The sequence below is a fragment of the Aspergillus sydowii genome, assembly GCF_001890705.1.
Source record: "Aspergillus sydowii CBS 593.65 unplaced genomic scaffold ASPSYscaffold_23, whole genome shotgun sequence".
Lineage (NCBI taxonomy): Eukaryota > Fungi > Ascomycota > Eurotiomycetes > Eurotiales > Aspergillaceae > Aspergillus > Aspergillus sydowii.
In genome coordinates, this window is record NW_024467881.1 from 222,117 (window position 1) to 235,711 (window position 13,595).

Genomic DNA, 13,595 nt, shown 5'->3' on the forward strand with positions numbered 1-13,595 from the left:
ATTATTTATAATAGTTAGTTTTAAGTAACTCTCTAATCTCCTAGCCCTCTACAGCCTTACTATTTTCTCCTAGTAAGCTGATTTTAATACTCTTCCCTCTTATATGCACTCCGTGAAAGGCCAGGAATTCGGTTTACGGCGACGCATCCGATCTACCGTGGAATCGACAACCGCGGGCCATCTGTTATCGAATTCGTTTCTGCTCCAGATGCGGTGCGAGAAATCCCAGCATGGGCAGCGCATACCCTTCAGACAATCCCGCTAAGTGAGCTGATGCAACTTGCAACGAAAGCGGATGATGAAAGGCTTTATGATCTGGTATTTGAGACCCGGAGTCGCTCTGATATTCCGTTGTACACGGTACGCGATGAGGAAGGAAACGACCTCACTGTCGGCAGTGAAGCAGCCAACCCGAAAGCTCTTCCATGCACAGCGGCCTTTGTTCTTGCCCTAATAAAGGCGGCTGGGCCCCATGCTTCGAAGGCTCTTCATCAACTTGCAGGTCAGCGGGCGACCGGAACCCTGCAGAAACTTCATCACCATCACCCTGCGCGTGCCAGCGCGATAGGCCATGGCAGCAGTCTAGACCAAACCATTTATCCAACCATATCAACCGCGCTCTCCATACTTGATGTATCACCCTGCGACACACAAGACATGGCGGACGCAGTTGAGTTCTTTATAGGATCCTTTGGTCTCTCGCTTGAAGTCCTTGCATAAACCGGCTGGCAGCACTGCGATACACCGACATCTTCGCCTTCTGAAAAGTGCGCATGCCTATCAATGCACAATTTAGAGCTCGTTCAGCCAGACATCATGATTTGTTCACCACACAATCCTCCATCACCACCCCAGGGCTACGCTCAATGTATTGAGAACATCCAACGCGTGCTCCAAACGGACAAAGTAATTGCCCAGGTCAGAGTCATGAGCTCCTCGTCGATAGGGTCGGCCTCCAAAGTACCAGTACGCCTAGGCAGTATTGGTCCGCAGATGTTCCAGTTCGAAGCCTGCATCGGACTTCCGTGCGAACAACCACATCCAGACCTCACCAACCCAGCCGCATGCGAGATAGAGCTCTCAGCCAGCAACAACCTGACAATGAAGCTCACCGCTAAAGGCCCCATCCGCGATATCGGAGAGTCGCGATGGCCGGTTTATATTCACCCCGACTCAGCGCCTACACAACGGTTGTCAAAGTGGCATGTTGCTTGGCTGATTGTTAGCTGGGCCGCCGATGTTCCAAAGGACAAGCTGTCGGCAGCTAAAGAATGGTTTGCTGAAGCCGATGAGTCTAAAATACAGGAGAGTAAATCTGTGAGGTACATGTGGAGCTTGGGGGAGGCTGTGGGAAAGGAGGTTGCTGGGGAGATTGAGCGGAGTCTGCGATGATGAAAGATTGAAAAGTTTCATGGTCGGAAATTGTCAATCACTATTACTATCCTACACATGCCAATCTGTCCTTATCATCCTAAAGCAAGGCACAACTAAAACAAATCCGATGAGGGCAGGTAGTTCCTGATCACAAATAGGAAACCGCAGCTTTAAACACATGATTGGGATCGTGTTTCTGCTTCAGATGTTTGAGAAAAGACAAGTTCTTCCCTAAGACAGCCGAATGGTTAATCTCCTCTTCGCGCATGAAGGACAGGTATCCCACTGGCATGATATTCCCAGCACCGGTTCTATGCAGCGCTTCTCGGAATGCTCCCCCCAGGCCAATGTCGTTTCCAATTTGGCTTCATCGTTCACAATAGTATTAATCTCAAATGCGAAGTAAGGCTCCCTAGCCGAGAACACCGAGTCGTCATTTGCTCGCGCCGAGGGTGACGACGCGCGGAGTTCATGCATGTCGAACAGAATGTGAGGGTCGTCCGGCATCTTACTCGTATACTGCGCAATAACTCCCGCAACCTCAGGCGTAATCTTCCTCATACTGATTGTCCACATGCGGCCCTTTGTAGTCCTTGCAAAATGCTGATCCACTTCGTCAAGACTGTCCTGTGGTGTGGTTTCGTGTACGGTACTTGCCACGCATGGACCAAGGCCCTTGATCCTTTCGAGCCACGCGTAGCCCTTATCGAGGTCTCTGGAAGACCAGAAGAACAAGACGGTGAATGTTGGAGTCGGCGCGTTGAGGACGCCTTGCTGCACGCTAAGTGCTGGAGGAAGGCCTCCAGCCGCCAGACTCTGGTAGGCATTATTGTACTCGGGGATGACCGTGGCTAAATCATCCGATTGATACATAATCATACCAGCAAGGATCTAGCCATTGTGCTAGTTGGAAGCCGCGCGGTGATGGAATATTTGGCGCACATACGCGATGGACCTTATATATCCTGACTGTCATCTCAACAATAACCCCAAACGCACCCCCTGCGCCGCAGATGCCCTTTAGAAGCTGTATCCGCTTCAATCAGCTCGCCGTGCACATTCACAATCCTAGCCCCAACAAATTGGTCAACACCAAGTCCGAAGTGCGCGCTGTATCCACCATACCCACCATACATAGCCCATCCCACGTATCCTACGCTTGGAACAGACGCGACAGGCGTTACGTAGCCGTGGGACTGCAAACGAGAGATAAGATTGCCGATCAAAATCCCACCCCCAACCGTTGCGGTTGCAACATCTTGATCAGGAGGGGGGTTAATAGTGACATTCTTGATGAGCCGCATATCAAGAACAATCGCATCCTGCTTCATGGAGCGGCCGTGCATATCATGGCCGCCAGCACGGATAGTAAATTCTATTCCATTACTCGATAAAAAGCGGACGACGCTTTGTACATCTTCAAGCGTTGCTGGACGGATGATAGCGAGAGGGACTATCTCCGGATGCGCGTATATGGATCTAATTTCATCGAAATCGGCGGCGGATTGAGTAAGGCATGGGATATCAAGGTGATCAAGTTTGAAGGCGTGAAGCATAGAGAGGATTGACTCGATGTCAGCCATGTTGTGGGTTTTGTCCTTAGGAACTTAAGCTTTCAACAAAAGTAAATCTGGAGGGGAAAGTCATTCCTTTTCTTCTCAGCTCTTGTCCTGAATGCCGCACGTCATAGCCAGCCCCCGCCCCAAGGAGCAAGCCAATAGACTACGGCCATCCATCTGCACGTAGCAGCGCAGTATATACCCCGACCGGGACTTTGTATGTCGATCTTATAGGAGATGGCGAGAGTGTTAGTCAACTGTCGCTTAAACCTCTGGTCGGTGTGCTAAGGGATCTGAAAGTGAGCCTAACCATAAGCTGAGCTGGTGAGGAAAGCGAACAGCTAATCCCCTACACAACAATGAACTGCCTAGCTGGGAGGCCTGTCGTCCAATCGTTTCAACGTGTTGTCCGGAATCTCGTATTCAGCTGCGCCAAGGAAAGACCACAAAGTGCACCCTGGGCTGTATGTCCTTGACGCGGCTTAGCAGGTCCATTTATATCACGAAGCCGTACACTATCACAACTAAAACCGCGCGCAGACTATGCAAATTGTCCGACGTACCAGCACCGCCCTCTCTGTACCACATGGAGGAATGCAGTGGATTATGACGCTCACAGAAGCCATGGTGTCAGACTCCCCAGGCATATAAACCCGGTCCAGTCCCGTCACAAAGCCACATCCTATTAAGGACATCTTTCTCAATTTCCTCTAAACGCATATCTAAGTTAAGAAACATGTCTTCAGGAACAACCTCCACCCCTGTGGTCATGATTGGCCGGAGTGTCGATGTGGGAAAAGCCGTGGCGGAGCTTCTTCTCCCAGAATACGAAGGTAGGCAAGACAATACTCGATCTACAAGACTCATAGACTAATAGTCGTTCAAAAGTGACACATTTTATGCTATCCCTTGAAGCTGCCGCCTCTGATCTACCTGCCCTTCTCACGGGCAAAGACCCTCAATCTCCGGTACCTAACGAGGTTGGCACACACAACTACCGGCGACCTGCTCAAGCGGTTCTTTTCGGGCGCGGTCTTCAGCTGGCTCAGATTGAAGAGATTCAGGCTGCTGTTGAGCAGGTGACGGCAGACCATCCTGTTGCTTGGCTCATGGGCGATCCAGCCGTTGTAATGGCAGGGCCGCCTGGTCCTGGATTTGCGGAGAAAACAGCAAGGGAGATGAAGGAGGTGCTTGGAAACTGGAGGCAAGGCGGTACCCAGCAGAGTGGGATAATCTTTTATTGAATGGCATGTTACATGGTACGCGTTGGCGCTGGTTGTGTGGGTGCGAAAGTCTCACTCTACATTCGCAGTGCTGGCGACTCAACCGGCCTACGATCCAGTCCAGCATCACTCTGCGCCATACGAGTAGAAACTGAACACACTCTATGTCCATCCTTGTCTAGTCTCTAGCTGCTTATATATGACCACATGATCTAAAATCCCTCCTCATCCACCGCATTATGCAAATAAACCGCCAAACTATGTCTCGCAAACGCACTGCTCGCCCTAATCCGTGCCCCGTAGCGCACAAACAGCGGCGGAAGAAGGCAAAACACAGTCGCAACAGGTGCCAGAACCGAAGCAGAAACATTAGCACCCAACCCATCGAACATCTGCGTCGGAAAGAGCGGGAAGACCGCAGACAGTATAGCGCGTAGAAACGCCAATGCTGCAAACCAACTTGCTGCGTAGGTGAGATAGCTATCTGCGAGGTAGCCCGCGAGAACGGCGTCGAACTTGTTGAGCGCGTACCCGATTAGCGCGAGGGCGATGCAGGATACGGTCCAGTGGACATTCTCCACCCGTGGTGGAATAGTCCATGCAAACCACCACAGTCCGACTGCTAGTACAGGTGCGCCGATGGAAAAGCCGAGTAGTTTATGCTCGGGCTGTGGGCTTTTTCGGCTTTTTGATACTTGAGGAGGGTACGGTGGTCGGCGAGGCGTGTGAAGAGGCCGAACAGAAGACCGACGGCAATAGCCAAGAAGGGGAGGCTGGAAGATTCCTCAGAGAAGCCCATTGATTGATAGACTGGGGGTAACGCTTCGGTGAAGAGATAGACCAGGGCGAAAGCTATCGCACTCATAGTAGACACGAGGAAAACAATCGGCTCAGTGAAGAAGAGATGTAGGGGCCGGAAGAGAGTGATACGGGCAAAGGTACGGAAGCCGGGCGTGTGGTCTGGATTGAGGACCTCTAAGCGATGATTGCGCAGAGTAGGTGGCCCGGTCTTTTGGAGATTGTCGACTTGCTGGGTGAGGAGGATGGGTGGGCGAGATTCACGAATGAAGAACAGACGAAGCGTCGTCATTGCGGTGACGATGGCCGCGATATAAAAGACCCATCTCCTACAGCGATGCTAGCAGACGAACATGGCAGGAATAATTCCCACGCACGAACCCAAACTGGATGTTATGTAAATGCTCATAATGGGGCCGATAACGAGACCAGTATTTGCAACAAAGGCCCAGAGAAAGATGAGCCACACGCGGCTCTTTGAGTTGAACATATCCTCGATACTGCCTGCCACAACAATTGTAGGCATCGCTGACAGGAAACCAGAGAGGAACCGACCCACTACCACCCCTGCAAGAGACGGAACAACGCCGACAAGGACACAGAAGACGCTGTAAAGAGCAGTGCTAATAATATAAAGCCGTTTCCGACCAAATGCTTCGGATGTGGCTGGAAACAGAACGCCCCCAATACCCTGTCCAAGAAGATATCTATAGGATAATCGCGGGTCAGTATACATACGGATGTTCAATGTCAACTAGAAGCGTACAAAGAGACGAATATAAAAATCCCCAGCACCCGATTGATGCCAAATTCCTCGTGTGCATGTTCGACGGCAGAGCTCTGTAAGAACCAAATGAGTTTCACGATAGCAATCAAGACCCGTAGCTGGTCTTCTTACACCTGCAGTACTGATCGATGTGCTGTAGCCGAGTCGGTGGAGCTGTGCCGACGTGAAGTGGAATGACGCACGTAAACAAGTCAAGAAAGATAACGAGGCCAATGTCGTATACCTTTCGACGACCAGGCCAGTTGCGAGGATGGTCCTTATTCGAAGTAGCCCGACGACCGTAATTCCCGTCAGGCGTCAGTTCTAGCCCATGTTCGTTCAGAGCGACTTGGAGTTTGTCATCTCGATTTACGGATGGGGAGCTAGCTGTCTGCGATAGACTCATAGTTCACAATGAATTGATAAGACCAGGATGGAACTCGCAGAGAATGGTTGAGATCCTGGGTCAGAGATGAGTTCTTGGGATTAAGGAATACCTTCGAAGTAGGCGGTGGTAACCATCTCATCATATATGCTAGCTGTTCCGGAACTATCTTGTGGGGCTCTTCGTGATATCTGTATGTAGCCAGACATTCCAACATGGCAGAGGGCATCAACCTTGGGACACAACAGCGGCTATGTATCGAGATCTGATCAACAGAACGGTGGGCCCGGTGAGTGGAGCTCCATGCCCGCATTCCCGTCATAATTGGCCTGATTGACAGCCCAGACCTGTTTGTATATGGAGTGTCATCATTGATCGCTGATACTTATGGCGTTGCATTCATCAAGAGTCGGACCGCTAGTACCTCGTAAGAATGGTAGTTCAAGACCCCCGCTACCTGGCACGAGTAGCTTCAGGATCATTCCATGGGACTTGCGCCTTGTAGCGAACAAAGTCATACATAGGCTCATTCGCCAGAGCCGACTCGGTCTTTACAAGTCCGCTCAGTGCGAACCTCCAGGCATGCGCCACGCGCTCGTCAGGCTCATGCCTATTGATTGCATTCCCATCCCAAGTCAGCGTAGCCTCCACCTCCCCTTTCTCCCTATAGAACGACATATCGGTTCCAACCGCCAGCGCCTCGGTGTATTCGACCAACATATGGTGCAGACGCGGCATACCCCGCGCCGCATACCCAAGGGAGATGCAACTCAGGAGGTATAGTTCGCGATTTACAAAATCGCGGTCCCAGAATATTTGACCAGTATGGCTGGGATGTGGTCCATTGAGTCGCTCGACTGCCTCTGCGTAGTCAAAGTCTGGGTCGTCAATGTCGCCGATAACCAGGTCCTGGTCTACTATGGGGCCCGGGTCTTTGAGCCACTCGCCTTCATTTTCCCAGCCGTTATTAGTACGGCGCTCCGAAGTAGGATAGATTTTGATGGGTCACATGCGACAGACTTACCAGACGGGAGAAAGTCGAGACGGCTGATCTGGATATTCTCCAGGTTGGGCCAGTGAAGAGACTCTCCGCGCGGTGTGCCTTGACCGTCAAGAGGACACAAGAAATCATTTGCGAGAGGAACGTCTTCAAGGTGCAGTTCCCGAAGCTGGACGCTAAGGTGATGGAGATTGGTGGACAGAAGATCATGCTCCTTAGAGCACAGAACAGGTGCCGGTAGGCTCTCGTGCAGTAATTCGATCGTGAGAGACTGTAGCTTAAATGTTTGAAGCGTGGCAGGGAGATGGGGAAGAGCTTGTGCAAAGTCTGTGTGAATAGATTAGTGTCTTACACGCAATAACACGCAATAAGAGCAAGGTTCTCTCGTACATTTCCGCTGGTCTTGTGCGTACTCTAGATGCTCTGGAAGAGCAATATCGTCGATCTCCCATTCAAAGGCAGATAGAGTGGGACATGCCTGGGCGATCCAGCAGGCTGCCTCGGGCCGGATGCGCTTGCTATAAGGCTTCTCGCTCGGACCTTTGCCAGGGTAGAGCCACTCGCCATCGGCAATGATGCGATCCACACATGGCGCACGACGTAAAGGGACACTCCTGTTGCTGAAGCCCGCTCTGTATGGTCGGACTGCCCGTTTGCCTCTCGCTGCGCCAGATCTATGCCAGGACAGTGTGCCAGGCTCATGGCCTTTTGCGCGACCTATAGTTTCGATTCTAATCGTCACGCGTTGTTCCGCATCTATGCAGGTCAGTAAACCAAAAAGCTTGACAATTGCGGCTTCAAAGACTTCATTGTTTGCTCGTCGTATGAGGCTGTGCGGCGAGTAAGTCTGTGCTGGTGTCCGGACTATAAGTCTTTCGTAGTCTGGCAGGTCCCAAGGTAGAATTATGCAGTAAAGTATCTCTCTGATCATCTTGTGTCGAGCAAGAACGTGGGGAGCCCTCGAGCGTAGAGCTTCAATTGAGGTTGCACCTTTTTCTGCCTCGAAGAGTTCGCTGTGGATGCAGACTCGGTCATAGATAAGGGGCTCAAAGACCGCCTGCCAGGTGCGGCCTACTAACGCATATTGAGTGAGAAAGCGCTGAGAATCATCCCGACGGTGGTGAGCGATTTGAGCGACGAGCTCGAAGGGAAGATCGTGACCCATCGTGTCCGTGGGAAAGATGAGGATGAGGGGTAGCTGTGCTTGACCGCCGTAGTTAGTTAATTTAATCTAGTTACTAGGTATCCGTGCCTTCCTGCCCACCCACCGCCTTTCGTCTTGTGGGTGCGCCACGCATTTTTCATCGCCACACATTTTTTTATTATTTTTAAATTTTGAAGCTATTCAGAGATTAAAGTAACTAATTATCTACAAAAAAAGTCTTCTCCTGCTTTGCAGGCATGTATCTGGTTCTCAATTACCTACTGAATTTAAGCCTCCGGGCGCTTTATAGGCTTATATCTATAAACCTTTTTAAATTACTTTACCAGCTTCCTTTCCTCTGCTGCAGCATCTTTCTCNTTCCTGGCCTTAATCAATTAAATTACATCATGAGGTTTTATAATACTGTTGCTAGAAAGCAGCGCTAATGGGCTGATTCATGGTGATGGAGCACCGCTAATCTGAGTCAGATGATCAGATCTATATATTTCTAGTATGTACAGATAGCCCTTAATATGCTGAATCTCTATATAGTCTTTATTCTTTCCTAGGACCCCTTGTTAGTAAGTTATTATAGTTTAAAGATTCCTCCCTAATAGTATAATAATTCAGGCCTATAATAATTTTTATATTAACTATCCAGGAATTACCTGGATTAAATAATAATTTAATCTAGGGAGGATTCTAATTATAATTCTACTAGTTAGAGATATATCAGCTATCAGGTGGTGCTGCTAGAGAGAGATAGATTTAATAGTATAATAATTCAGTATAAATAATAATATATATATTAATATAAATTATTATACTGCTAAGAATCTCTATATAAATTCTTATACTAGGCTTATTTAGTCTTATAACTCTCTATAGACTATTATTAATATCCTCTATCTCTATAAGCTATTATATATCCTGTAGCCTCTTCTCTATAAAGATAAGCATATCTTATATACTTATAGTCTACTCCCTAGGCCTTGGTGGGTTGCACGTACACTGGAGTTCTTCGCGCCCGGATTGGCTGCTAGCTGCCCGCGACTTAGGGGGGTGCTCCACTTCCTTGATAGGACTAGCTTGCTTGATTAATAAGATCTATTAGATTGCTCTCTCTCTCTCTCTTTCACTCAGGGGTACTTTTGATCAGGGGCACGCGGCACGCGACTAGATTACTTATATATTTCATTTATATATTATAGCCAGGGGACTGGTTTCTGCTGATATTCCCAGGTTATTAATATATCCCGAGCTGAGGTTCTAACCTGGATCTTTGATAGGTTTATAGTAAAAAAGATAATTACTTCTAGATAGATCTCTTTCTCTATAACCTAATCTACCAGATCTGGATCTGCACCATGCCTTATTACTAGTATACAGTGGCCCTGTTAGTCCTGCTAACCCACCTCCAGACCTGTTATGGCTCCTATCTATCTACAGCTACTCTAGTCCTCTGTAAGACTGCCCTGGTAATAATACTCTAGCAGCTGTAGATTAATTCTATAAAGGAGACTAGCCTGTTCCTGGTAAAGAGGGACCCCCCAGTCCCAGGCCTGCCTGTCTACCAGGATTATACCTGCCTCTACTATCCCTATATTATCTAGTTATTTCCCCTGCTGGATAAATATTACTAGAAGAAGTATAGAGAGCAGGATAGTAACTAGCAGCCAGGCCAGCTCTCTTAGACTAAGTAATAGACCTGTAAGAAGATATATCTAGCAGGCTACCTGGTCTCCTGCCAGCAGTTCTATACTACCCAGGCTGGGAGTTATTTCTTTAAGGTATCCTAGACTATACCTGCAGGGGGCTGCTAGGAGGGTAATATCCTGTAAACCTCCCAGGACCCTGTAGAGCTGATCCGCGCCCGCGTTAACCAGGCACTATAGGAGGGGGAGGTCACTGCAGAGCAAGCTAATAGCTAGGTACTAGTCCTGGATACCTACCCTACTAAGGCCTCCCCGTGGCTGGAGCTCACCCACTAGCTAGAGTACCTGCAGGGGCAGGACCTGACAGCTATAGCCCTGCTGGGCTGCCTGCCAAACCCCTGGACTAAGCTATTACTAGCCCAGTTCACTGCTAGTATCTAATAACTAATTAACCAGGCATACCAGGCAATCCACAAGGGCTAGATTAATAAATTTAACTAGGTCTAGATTAATATCTTCTTCTATTAACCTAGTATATAGAACTAGCTAATCTAGATCTATCTCCAGCTAGTAATCTACTAGTAGTACTGCCAGGTCTGGCAGTAGCTAGTCTACTTTATATATTATAGTATATAGCTGGAGCAGGCTATCTACCTATACTACTAGCTAAATACTACCCAGCTTGCGGCCCTAGACCAGATAGAGGAGTACAGCCTTCAGCTGCAGGCACTAGTCCTAAAGACTACTTCTAAGCCTGGTCCAGCAGCCCCTGCAGCCCCCGCAGCCCCTGCAGCCCCAGCACCCATCCTACCTGCATCCTGCCCACCTCCGCCCAAGGCCCTGCCGCGGACCATCCCATAGAAGAAGAACCCTGGACTAGCCGGCTCCCTCCCCCGCCTGGCACCCCGGGTGGAGGTTCATATATCTCCCCTGCTAGTGCTACTACCAGCCCTGCTAGCTGGATATAATAGCCCGCAGGTATAGTCCCCCCAGGAAGTATCTCTCTATAAATAGTTAAACCAGGCCTGCTTAGACCTCTCTATCATGCTCCTGGACTATAGCTTAAAGGGTGACTTCTTTAAGAGTCCTCTAGTTAGATTCCTTACAGTCCTTAGGATTAACCCCGTGCGGCAGATATTCCAGGATCTATATAGCTATACAAGCTACCTATCCAGGCTAGTAAAGATAGCCTAGATACTGGTTATCCTGCACGCAATCTGCCTAGTAGAGCCTGGCCAGGTTAGCTACCCAGTAGATACTCTAGATAATATATATAAGTGGTTCCTGCTCTATAAGGTCCAGGCCCTGTTCAGCTAGATCACCTGCCTGCAGACCTATAGTAAGAAGATCCAGAATAGTACTACCAGCCTGGGCTATATCTACTAGAGTAATAATAAGCAGACCCTGAGCTACAAGGACCTGCAGCTTAGTATATAAAAACTCTATAGATTTATTACAAGCCAGGTTATACATGCCCAGGCAGAGCTAGAGGGGCTGTTCTTACTTTATAAGGAGGAGGTCTGTAAGGAGATTATCCCGGAGCTAGCCCTGCATGAGCTCCAGGATAACCTCACTAATAATATACGCGGATAGAACTTCCTGCGGGATCCCTGTACTTACAAGGCCCTACTAACCCCAGGGGACTGCTAGCTGCTAGACCGCGTTCTTAGCTTAGCCTGGCTGCGCGAGGAATTCCTGGAGATCTAACCAGGCGGGCTGGCAGGGATAGATAAGATCCTATAGCAGGAGGGGCCTGTAGATCAGTACCTGTACCAGGTAGACTACTTCCTATAATAGCTACTCCTGCTGGTCTATATTACCAGGGGCTAACCAGGGCGCGCTATAGAATTACTAGGCCTGCAGCACCAGAACACCCTGCAGGGCTGCTACTGGAATATCTTTATTAAGTATAGTCTAATAAGCACGGTGACTAGCTATTATAAGGGGTACTTAATCAGTAATATAACTAAGATTATCTACTAGTACCTGCCCTGGCCGATTAGTAAGCTGCTAATCTACTAACGTAAATCCCACCCGAGTCGCGCACCCACCCGAGCCGCGCACCTCACCGAAATCCACAATGCTTAGAAAACTTGAAGCTATCGACAACAACCAAAAAACGCTTATTTTATTAAAAACTAAACATTCCGACGATTAGGACATCTAACTCTTGTATGTCCCTGAATATTACATTCAGAACATGTTGGTGGAGCGCGTCTTGGTGTTGCTGAAGGTAAAGATGTAGAACTCGCCAGGGGGTCAACTATTTCATTAGAACACTCGTTTCGCTGCCTAATAAGGTCTCTGCCTTCCTGGATAGAAAGACCTTTATTAGGGGTTATTTGGCACCTAGATCGAGCCTTTTTCTGCTTCTCTTTTTCATTTGTAGAGTAGAGTTCATGGTTTTCCTTCGCTAATTAAGCAGCATTATATAGAGCGAGCTCACAGCCCTTAATTATTTGTTCTAAGGCCTTCTTTGATGGTGTTGAAGGGCTTTGAGAACCTATTTTAAGGTGCTTTTTTATTAAGGATGCTTGCCGCTGCAGTTGACGAACTGTATGAGGTGTTGCAAGTGTTGAAGATGCTCCTGAAGGTGCTCCGCGGCTTGAAGGGGGTGTAGGGGTAGCAAGCAAGATATTCAACTTATTTAATACTCTTTCTCGGTTAAACGGGCTGATTCCTGCGGCGGCAAAGCTATTTTGAATATTCTGAGGTTTAAAGACCTTCTGCTGAGCTTCTATATAGGCCTCTAAGAAGTTAAACTTGTCGATATAATTGAACCCTAGGCATGTCTTTGAATCCACGAAAGTTCTGTACGCGCGCTTCAACGGCCTAAAGCAACCAATATCCAGAGGTTGAAGGAGGTGAGAAGAGTGCGGTGGCATGTATATAGCTATTATATTGTTGTCATTGCATGCTTTATCAAATTAAGGTGTAAGATGACTCCCATGGCCATCTAAAACAAGTAATTGATATTGACTAACTTTACGGCCAGTAGTAGCTGGAATAAAGTATTGTTGAAGCCATCGAAGGCCTATTTCATCGCTTGTCTAGCTATTTGGGCTGAGTTCAACCCTCCAGTTATCCGGTAAGCGTAATTCTTTAAACCATCCTTCTATCGGGACCTTTCCTTTGAAGATAATTGTAGATGGTACTACCCAACTGCTCGCGTTGATGCATTCGATCGCTGTGACCCATTCCTGATTACCTGGCTGAAGAAGCTGTGGTTTTCTAGAGATCTTAGAGCTAGTAACAACTTTCTGTGATGATATAATACCCATTATAAAGCCTGTTTCATCAAAGTTGAAGATATCCTTATCTAGAATCCCATACTGCATTCAAGCCTGCTGGAGCGTGTCGAACCACGCGTTGATAACTTTGGGATCCTCGCATTTAGCTCTCTGGTAGTTGTATTTCCGTGCGAATTGGCTTTTTAGTTCTGGCCGGCGCTTGATAAAGCTGGTGGCCCAGTTCTTTCCTAGAGGCTTATATTCAGATGGATTATCAGCCTTTAGAATAAGATTTGCCATTTCAGTAACATGCTCGGTTCTAGGGGATGCTCCACGTTGATCCCTGGATAGTATCCATCCCACTAAAGCCTCCTCTTGAATTATAGATAGTCGGTGGCTGTTTGGGCGGCGTTCTACTCAATATGCGCGTCCCTGTAGTCGGTCACGGAGTGTTGAGGGTG

At 48.4% G+C, this 13,595-nt stretch overlaps 5 protein-coding genes across 5 annotated transcripts; 2 read left to right on the plus strand and 3 right to left on the minus strand.

Annotated features, from left to right (window-relative positions):
- Window positions 1–901: 901 nt before the first annotated feature.
- On the plus strand, window positions 902–1,681 carry ASPSYDRAFT_52477 (uncharacterized protein). Its single transcript, XM_040848494.1, has one exon. It carries the CDS (start codon window positions 928–930, stop codon window positions 1,390–1,392), a length of 465 nt encoding a protein of 154 aa, XP_040696015.1. The 5' UTR covers window positions 902–927; the 3' UTR covers window positions 1,393–1,681.
- Window positions 1,523–2,957, minus strand: ASPSYDRAFT_62995 (FAD-binding oxidoreductase; the record flags this gene model as incomplete). Its single annotated transcript, XM_040850201.1, has 4 exons — window positions 1,523–1,630; window positions 1,681–2,265; window positions 2,321–2,401; window positions 2,433–2,957. 4 exons carry the CDS (start codon window positions 2,955–2,957, stop codon window positions 1,523–1,525), a joined length of 1,299 nt encoding a protein of 432 aa, XP_040696016.1.
- A 712-nt stretch (window positions 2,958–3,669) lies between these two features.
- ASPSYDRAFT_165088 (uncharacterized protein) lies at window positions 3,670–4,177 on the plus strand (the record flags this gene model as incomplete). Its single annotated transcript, XM_040843323.1, has 2 exons — window positions 3,670–3,766; window positions 3,822–4,177. The coding sequence occupies 2 exons, from the start codon at window positions 3,670–3,672 to the stop codon at window positions 4,175–4,177; spliced, it is 453 nt and encodes a 150-aa protein (XP_040696017.1).
- A 109-nt stretch (window positions 4,178–4,286) lies between these two features.
- ASPSYDRAFT_1170508 (uncharacterized protein) lies at window positions 4,287–6,126 on the minus strand (the record flags this gene model as incomplete). Its single annotated transcript, XM_040840242.1, has 6 exons — window positions 4,287–4,831; window positions 4,852–5,283; window positions 5,332–5,661; window positions 5,721–5,794; window positions 5,853–5,874; window positions 5,924–6,126. The coding sequence occupies 6 exons, from the start codon at window positions 6,124–6,126 to the stop codon at window positions 4,369–4,371; spliced, it is 1,524 nt and encodes a 507-aa protein (XP_040696018.1). The 3' UTR covers window positions 4,287–4,368.
- Window positions 6,127–6,558: 432 nt separating this feature from the next.
- Window positions 6,559–8,270, minus strand: ASPSYDRAFT_95905 (uncharacterized protein; the record flags this gene model as incomplete). Its single annotated transcript, XM_040853188.1, has 3 exons — window positions 6,559–7,052; window positions 7,130–7,432; window positions 7,496–8,270. 3 exons carry the CDS (start codon window positions 8,268–8,270, stop codon window positions 6,559–6,561), a joined length of 1,572 nt encoding a protein of 523 aa, XP_040696019.1.
- Window positions 8,271–13,595: the final 5,325 nt, after the last annotated feature.

Bases quoted from the DNA above. Each gene is read 5' to 3' on its own strand.
- ASPSYDRAFT_52477 (XM_040848494.1), top strand. From the start codon at position 928: ATGAGCTCCTCGTCGATAGGGTCGGCCTCCAAAGTACCAGTACGCCTA.